The 9,135-nt window shown below is 42.2% G+C and overlaps 1 protein-coding gene across 3 annotated transcripts; it reads right to left on the bottom strand.

Annotated features, from left to right (window-relative positions):
- Positions 1-479: 479 nt before the first annotated feature.
- On the bottom strand, positions 480-3,651 carry LOC136501684 (uncharacterized). Of its 3 annotated transcripts, XM_066497207.1 has the most exons (7): positions 3,440-3,651; positions 3,283-3,404; positions 3,084-3,194; positions 2,615-2,948; positions 1,529-2,531; positions 1,181-1,270; positions 480-552 (listed from the first exon to the last, which is right to left on the bottom strand). In XM_066497207.1, the coding sequence occupies exons 1-7, from the start codon at positions 3,465-3,467 to the stop codon at positions 495-497; spliced, it is 1,746 nt and encodes a 581-aa protein (XP_066353304.1). In that variant the 5' UTR covers positions 3,468-3,651; the 3' UTR covers positions 480-494. The 3 variants fall into 3 exon arrangements, with proteins under 3 accessions (XP_066353304.1, XP_066353301.1, XP_066353303.1); XM_066497204.1 differs by having other exon boundaries at positions 2,615-3,194; XM_066497206.1 differs by lacking the exons at positions 480-552; positions 1,181-1,270 and adding an exon at positions 1,278-1,447 and having other exon boundaries at positions 2,615-3,194.
- Positions 3,652-9,135: the final 5,484 nt, after the last annotated feature.

The following is a 9,135-nucleotide window of genomic DNA, read 5'->3' on the forward strand; positions in this document are numbered from 1 at the left end:
CACGAAGCACCAGTTTGCCCCTGCTCCGTCATCCACCCCTAACGGTGTTAAACTTTGTACAAAGGACATAAATGCCCATGCGATTTTACCCCTGTTTGTTATGCCTAATTGTAATTTTACCCTGATTTGGAATGAGACTTTTTTATTGTATGCCATATTGCAATTATTTGAACTCAGATTTAATATTGATAAATATTCAAAATTTTGGCAGCACCTTTGCTATATTTTGCTAGCATCATGACAACAATATAAAGCACATATAAAACACATAAGAAAAATCATGGAGAACCACAACATTTCAAAGTCTACCATACAACATGTCAACATGTCCACAAAAGTTGTGAAAAAAAAACATGTCCACAAAAGCTACAGGTCTACACCATGTCACATGTCCACAAAAGCAACTGCACCATGTTAACATATCCACAAAAGAAACAAGTCTGCACCATGTAAACATGTGCACAAAAGCTACATCCATCTCATTCAAGGACCACCTAGAGACCTAACAAACTAGCTAGCCTTCCTCCTGTTCGCCCTCCTCTTCCCCTCCCTCTGAAAAGCATTGAACAGGTTGGTTAGTAATGATTACATCAACAAATAAGTGCATGGATCATGATAGTGTGTAACTATATTACTGTAGAGAATAGCAAACTATGATAGGTTGACAGGCAGAACTAACAATTGCAAATACCAAAAGGTCTGTGTCATTTTCATTTGAACCTTAGATCCATTTATCCCATGGCCAATTGGCTATGAATGGCACAGGATGAGAACATGACATCCGAGGAGCGAGAGAAGATGGGCCAGGCATTCACAGTTCATTACTTCACTTATGAGAAAGGAATCCAGAAGTACTTAATCTAGGGTCTGACTGCCCGCATCTTGATCCATGCTGCTTCAGTTGTATACCAGCGACCACCAGACTTTATAGAGCGAAGGGCACATTTCAAATTGCCAAAGCTTACAAAGGACTGCTCTTCAATGCTAGCAGGACCTACTAAACACTAGTGCCTACACTGCTATCTCAACTATACGCTATTTGGAGTACAGATCTACAGGATATTGCACCAGCAGAGTTTATAGAATCAAAGAGGAGTCCAAATCACTTGATGTCATGTTAATTTAGATACTTTCTACAATCTTCTACTTACATAATAGTAGCAACTGCACCATGACTTACATTGGCTCATTGCTGCCCTCTCCTGATTCTCTTCCTCTTCCCCTTCCCCTTCCTCTTCCTCTTCCCCTTCCCCTCCCAGTAGCACTTGCACTAAAAAGAGAGGAAACATGATTTCAATATTATCAGATTATGCCACGAGTAGAAGTGAGCACCAATAGAACCATGACTTACATTGGCTCACTGCTGCCCTCTCCTGATTCTCTTCCTCTTCCCCTTCCCCTTCCCCTTCCTCTTCCTCTTCCCCTTCCCCTCCCAGTAGCACTTGCACTAAAAAGAGAGGAAACATGATTTCAATATTATCAGATTATGCCACGAGTAGAAGTGAGCACCAATAGAACCATGACTTACATTGGGTCATCGTTGTCCTCTTGTGATCCATGTTGTGAAGAATTGAGCCTTCTCTTTTGACTAGCAGTGAGACCTCCTTGGCAAGTCTTGGCTAAATGCCCTGGTTCATGGCACTCAGAACACAATCTTCTTTTCTTGCTACTGCTGACCTCATCATATGCCTTGAACCTAGACTTTTTAGGTCTCCCAGGTTTCCTTCTCAATTTAGGCTTATGGATTTTGTAGCCTAAGTCAACACGTGGCCAAAGATCTTTGGATGTCATTGGACTGAAAGTACCTGCATATGCCTTTCTCAACCTTTCAATAGAGAAGTATTCATGGACAAAGTCATCCATTTGAACCTCTCTACTAAGCTTTGCAATGAAAGCTAGAGCATGGCTGCAAGGCTTTCCAGTCACTTGCCAAGCCCTACAGGTACATGTCTTTAATTCCAAGTTAACTGCATGCCTAAATCTGTTGACTGTCACTTCTGCTTTTCCAGGCCCACAAATTAAGACATCATGGTCCTTAATGGCCTTCGATTTAGCATTCAGATCTTTGATGATATCTGGGATTATTTTTCCAGACATCTTTCTAGCATTCTTTGATCTCAAGACAAATTTCTCAATGACCATTTGTCTTATCTTGTCATGCATTTCCACAATATGATGTTCCTTTGTTTTTGACACCCAACTATTGAAACTCTCAGAAAGATTATTGTTGATGTAATCTACCTTGCAATCTTCTAAGAATTTGCTTCTACTCCATATGTATGGATGGTTCTCATCCAACCATTCAAGTGCCTTAGGATCCTTCTCTTCTATATTCCTCATGAAGAAGTTGAACTTGGCAGTTGTGAAGCTCTTGGCAGCTGCCCACATATTCTTCCCATAAAGAGTGCCACTGTAACTTTTCTTCATGTTCTTCCACAAATGCCTCATACACTCTCTATGCTCAATTCCTGGATAGACATCTTCAACAGCAACTTCAATTCCCTTGCCTGCATCTGTACTGATGACCAAACCTGTGTGACATAATTGACATATGTTAGGTAACAACAATTTAAACTTGAAGGAAAACAGACAAATAGCAGTCATAGGTACACACCTGGAGGAGTACCAATTGCTTTTTTCAAGTTTTGGACGAACCAAGTCCAACTTTCCTTAGACTCGGTCTCAATCACCCCATATGCCACTGGGAATAACCGATTGTGACCATCTACTGCAACAGCTGCTGCTAACTGACCTCTTGACCTGCCTGTCAAGTGAGTTGCATCCATGGCAATGTATGGTCTGCATCCTTGTAAAAACCCATCAATGCATGGCTTTAGAGCAACAAAGAATCTCATGAAACATACATGGCCATTGTGCTCCTCAGTCTCCATTTCAACCACACTGCCAGGCACTGACCTCAGAAGCTCAGCTTGATAAGTAGGAATCAAGTCATAAGAATCTTCCCACTTCCCATATATGATATCAAGTGCTCTCATCTTTCCTCTATAGACTCTATCATATGGAACATCCACTGAGTACTTCTTCTTTAACTCATCTTGCAATCCCTTTGCACCCATTTCAGGGTCATCCCGCAGTAAGTCCACAACTCTATCACAAACCCATCTATTTGAGGCCATGGACTGACCACACTTGTTGAAAGAACCACAAGTGTGCTTTGGTCCACTTGTCTTCACCTACAACATAATAATGACAATCCAACATTTTGTTAGCAAATTACATCTCAAGTCAATACACTACATTATGGAAAGAGGACCAAATTACCTTGCATCCAACGTACTTCTTGCTTGTAGACGCGAAAAAAGACCACTTACAACCCTCATCAGCTCTCTTGCATATGGCTCTGAATCTTTCTTGATCTTTTTTGACAACCTTAAAAGCATGGTCATGCAAGATAGCATGATGTGTAACTGCAGACTTGCACTGATCAACATCTGGAAACACCACATCTACATCAATGCATGGATCATCAGGATCATACGAAAACATGGGAGCATCATACTCATCTACATCATCAAGTATTTCACCATCAGGATCAAACTCTGGATCAGAGCAATCATCATCAGAGCGGAAGATGCTCCTAAATCAGTGTCATAGCTGCTGTCAGAGAATATGCCCTTATCATCAGCTCCAACCTCCTCCTCATTTCCTACCCCCTTATCATCATCTCCAACCTCCTCCTCATCTCCTACCCCCTCATCATCATCGCCTACCCCCTCATCATCATCATCATCATCATTTGTTGCTCCCTCATTTGTGGTGGCTCCCTCATTTGTGCTCCCCTCAATTAGGTGTATTCTACTCCTCACATTAGGATGACACCTACATTTGGTTGGTGAAAACTGCAGTGGCCCTTCAAAATCATTTATCTGGGCATTGATGCAAGCTACCCCCTTGTCTACATTGAGTACAAACCACTCTAAAAGATGTTCATCAGTTTTCATCTCAAATGAATCATTTTCCAAATCACGCCATAAGGTTATGTATTGCTTAGACCCCCACATGCAATGCTCAGCTACGAAATCAACCAACTGCAGCAACCCAAAGCTATGTATGTCATCAACAACTTTAGTTGGCAAAGTTTTACCCTGCTGCCATGACTTTGGACCATTGTCTGGCAAGCTGAAAAAAGATCGAATTCTAACTACAACTCGTATACCCCTGTGATTTGGCCTACAAACCACAGAAGTAGTATGCGGTTAGTTTATCCAACTCAAACCATCAACAATGCACTCTCTGGCAAAAAAAACCCAACAGTAGATAATGGTTAGGGTTTGTTGAAACCACCTTTGCTCTTCCATGTTGGTCGATTTGACAGATCTCGTGCGTTAAGCTGTCGTCGGCGCCATCCACGTAGCAGAAATGAGCCACACGCCTATCTCGCACCAAAATGAACATAGTCAATATCTAAGACTATTTTACAGGATTTCACAACGCAAGGTGATAATGAAGACATTTACATTGAGCTCCAATTAAGTGAGGGAAATATGAATATAGCTAAGGAAGGACTAGTGAAGAAGTTTAAGCTGACAACAACAATTGGAACATACAAAGGTAGCTGGTTCCACGTATACCATCACCAGAATAATTGAAGTTGTTGACAACACTACACTGAGGATCACAGAACTGCCAATCCGCCGTTGGACTCACTTGTCCAGGCAACCAGAGGTAAAACTACGAAATCATTTTACACAATGCCAGAGTATGAAGAATGGAGAACGAATTTAGGAGCAAGTGCAAGTTCATGGACTATAAAATACTACAAGGTTTGTTTATGCTGGATCAACACTAAATCTGCAAACTGATTTTTAGCCTGGAACGTATATTGACCAACAAGAGAAAAAAGTCAAGTATAGTGATTTCATCAACAAAGAGCTGATACTCTTCTCCATGGCGGACCTGCAGCGATCAATACCTTCAATGGTTGATGGCCTTAAACCAGGTCAGAGGAAGATTCTGTTTTGCTCATTCAAGAGGAATTTTGTTAAGGAAGCTAAGGTGCGTCTGTTGTTTACCTTTCCTTGCATTACAGATTATCTAGGGTTTATTTATTGGAATGGCTCAAAATTTTGTTGGCAGCAATAACATCAATCTTATGTACCCTGGTGGTCAGTTTGGCACCAGAGCTCAGGTGGGATAACAGGGCAAAAGTTAGTACTTGTGAGGATACGAATCGAGATTCCGTCGGAAGCAAGGGGAGCACGAATAAGGAAGGATTCAATTCAAGGCGGGCGCGGTCGCTCACCCGTCGGGAGCCGGAGATGGGCGCCGCGGAGATCCGTGGCCAGGCGTCGTCGGGAGCTGCGTCCAGGAACCGGATCCACCCGCTCCGCCCGCCCTGATGCCGCTCCGCCCGCCCCTGCGCCCCGGCCCGCTCCGCGCCCACGTCGCCCCGATGCCGCACCTGCTCTGCCCGCCCTGATGCCGACGCTGCTTCGTGCCGCCGCACCCACGCCGCACGCTCCGTCGCCTGGAACCGCGCCGCCCGCTCCCTCCCTCTCCGATGCGGTCCGATGGAGTCGAGAAACAGCCAGAAAGGATAAGGGGCAGTCTTGGCATTTGGACTTTCCTTTTTAGGTTTGGAATTTTTTTAATTCATCTATTCGATGGCCATCTGACGGACGTCCAAAGCAGGGGCAGACGGACACTTCAGTTCAAAATAACAAGGGCAAAAACACAAAGTTAAAAAAATAGGGGCAAAATCACAATTGGAGTACTGAACAAGGGCAAGAACACAATTCTCCCTTTTTAATTTTGATGATCGAGTTTTTTAGAAAAAGAAACATTTACATCTTCAAATATGTATGTTACGGACACTAGTTTGTACCTAGATGTTGCTGCATTTCTCTGAAAACTCTATCCAAGTTGAAGTTTGATTTATAGGCCCAAGCCAAAGCGGAAGGCCTCCTCTCAAAGGGCTCCTCCAGAAAAGCCAGAGCCATTTTTGAAGAGCCACAGATTATGGCTCCTTCAAAACGGCTCCGGCTCCTCTGTTTTTCCCTAGAAAAACAGGGCTCCTCCAATGAAAATGCTCGGCAGGGCTCCTCTGGAGGAGTCGGAGCTGGAGCTGAGGAAGAGCCCTGCCAAACAGGCCTTTAGTATCGCATCATGTTCATGAAAATGTGTTGAACAGTTTTTTGATAACGATATATAAAAAATAAATACAATTCAAACAAGCCCGACCAGTAAATGTTGAAATTAATGTTTCCGTTAGGCAGGAATTACTTTTTCAATAAACACATTACCTTTTGCTTTTTCCTTTGAAATACTTGCACAGAAAAGCTTTTATGGTGCTACAGTGCTCGAACAGGATGTACTAACCGTAATTTGAAATTGCTTTACTAGAGTTAATGGTTAATTTATAATGTAAGACGTACAGAAACATGTCCCCTGTCCTTGATTGTATCTACTCTTTGTCAGTTCTTGGCTGTTCTTATTGGTGGTACTGTTTTGTACACGGAAACAATTTATAGGTTAGTTAATAATCATGCCGGACGTAAATTTGAATACAAAAAAGTTTACTTGCACATGCATATATGTAACGATATATGTAACGATTATACTGCATGTGCAATTGTGCACGTCCTACACCATGCAGAGCTAAGCACACGTACGGACTTCAAAAACGAAAAACATTTGGGCAGAGTGAAAAGAGAAATGCAAGAACCAAATGCCATAACTATCCAACTCTGAAATATATACGAATTCCCTTAAAAAAAGAGGCGTTTGAGTGTTGCACACCAAAAGCATTGACAACACGAGAGTGCTCCTGCCGTTAAATTTGGTTTGCACACCAAAAGTATTGCATGTTAGGTTTCTATTACAAGTGCCTATTATCTCATAGTAATTTTGAACACAAGAAATGGAATCTCATAGTGTTCCCTCCGTAATATAATAAAATTCAAAAAAATTAAGACGAGTTAATGGAATACTCAAATGATGAATGTACCATGTGTTAAACCCAATTAAAAAGTTTCTTCTCAAATTATGATTTTCTTTTTCAATGTACTTTGTTGTATGGTTTTCAGCTTTGAGCCCTTATTTGTTTGCTTTAGTGATGGATGAGGTCACAAGGGACATACAAGGGGACATCCCTTGGTGTATGCTTTTCGCGGAAGATGTAGTGCTAGTTGATGAAAGCCGGACAGGAGTGAATCAGAAACTGGAGTTATGGCGGGAGACTTTGGAGTCCAAAGGTTTTAGACTTAGTAAAACTAAAACTGAGTATATGAGATGTGACTTCGGTACTACTACTCGGGAGGAGGAAGATGTTAGTTTGGAAAGTCAAGTAGTGCCTAGGAAGGATACCTTTCGATATTTAGGATCAATGCTACAGAGGGACGGGAATATTGATGAAGATGTTAGCCATAGAATCAAAGCAGGGTGGATGAAGTGGCGGCAAGCGTCTGGTGTCCTATGTGACAAAAGGGTACCACAGAAGATAAAAGGCAAGTTTTATAGGACGGCGATTAGACCTGCTATGTTGTATGGTGCAGAATGTTGGCCTACGAAAAGACGACATATTCAACAGCTAAGTATCGCGGAAATGCGTATGTTGCGTTGGATTTGCGGTCATACAAGAAGGGATCGAGTTCGGAACGATGATATACGTGAGAGATTAGGGGTAGCGCCAATTGAAGAAAAGCTTGTCCAACACCGGTTGAGATGGTTTGGACATGTGCAATGGAGACCTCCAGATGCACCGGTGCGTAGTGGAATCCTAAGTCAGGATAGTAACGTGAAGAGAGGCAGAGGAAGACCGAAATTGACTTGGGTAGAGGCAATAAAAGGAGACTTGAAAGGATGGAATATACCCAAAGACTTAGCCTTAGATAGGAGTGCTTGGAAGACAGCTATTCACGTGCCTGAACCTTGATTGCTTCTGTTGGGTTTCAACTCTAGCCTACCCTAACTTATTTAAGACTTAAAGGCTTTGTTGTTGTTGTTGTTGTAATGTACTTTGTTAAACTGATCATGAGCATCACATAAATATATTATATTATAACAAAATTTTAAAAGTCATAATGCACTGTATTTTAGGACAGATGGAGTAATTCTCTAGCCACTTACACAAATACTCAAATGATGAATATACCCATGTGTTTGTGGCAGAACCGTCCAAAATAACACACTTACGGAGACGCTCGTCTTTCACCAGACACTAAGCACCCCGTAAGCAAGCTACAACGGCGGTTTCCGTTGGGCACACCCCAAGTGAGAGCCCGAAAGATCCACATTTTTTCCCAATGATCCAATAATGAGAACGAGTTACAATACTTGATCCATTACTTACATCCAGAGTTCTTAAAAATTACATTATTACATTTCTAAAGTCAGAGTGCAGAATATTAAATAGCGGAATTAAAAATAAACATCTATCGATAATAAACAAGGATCCGTCTGTGCCCACCAAAAAAATCCTTCACACAACGATACTCCTCAAGCATTACCTGCAATAGGGGTAAATAAACCCTGAGTACACAATGTACTCGCAAGACTTATCCGACTAGTGGGAATAATTCCCCGACTCCAAAGAATATGATGAGCTTTATGGGCTGCTTGGTTTCCTTTTTGCAGAAAGCAATACTAATATTGAGTCCTTATTTATGTTATTATTAGCAGCCATGATTAATTTATTTTCTAACCATTCTATGTAAGCACATGTTCTACTTTCAAGCAAGAGTTAAGCAATCAGTTCCATTTCCTCATCTTTCATCTTTTAGTTCTTACTATGGTGCTAGACCCCAAACAAGCCGTACCGGATCGCCCGGCGATTCGCGAATCAATGCCCCCAGTTGGATACCCCAAAAACACACGCCCCGCTTGTACCCCAGGCATAAGCAGGACCAACCCATCACCCTCTTGTCATGGGGTCCAGGTCCCCGTCTAAACTTGGACTCTAAGCCCCCACTCCTAAGTCCCGGACTTAGTGCGGTGCAAGGACCTCCACCATCTCCGTCTCCAATCAGTCAGTCTGGAAAGAGCCAAAACCCACGACAAGAGAGCAACAAGTCTTTCCTACGCCCATACCCAAGTATGTGAACGGGATAATAAATCTATGACTTGCCTAGAGACTTATGCAATGACCGATCCTTAACCAACACAGACAGGAAAAAA

The sequence above is a fragment of the Miscanthus floridulus genome, chromosome 13 (genome assembly GCF_019320115.1).
Source record: "Miscanthus floridulus cultivar M001 chromosome 13, ASM1932011v1, whole genome shotgun sequence".
Lineage (NCBI taxonomy): Eukaryota > Viridiplantae > Streptophyta > Magnoliopsida > Poales > Poaceae > Miscanthus > Miscanthus floridulus.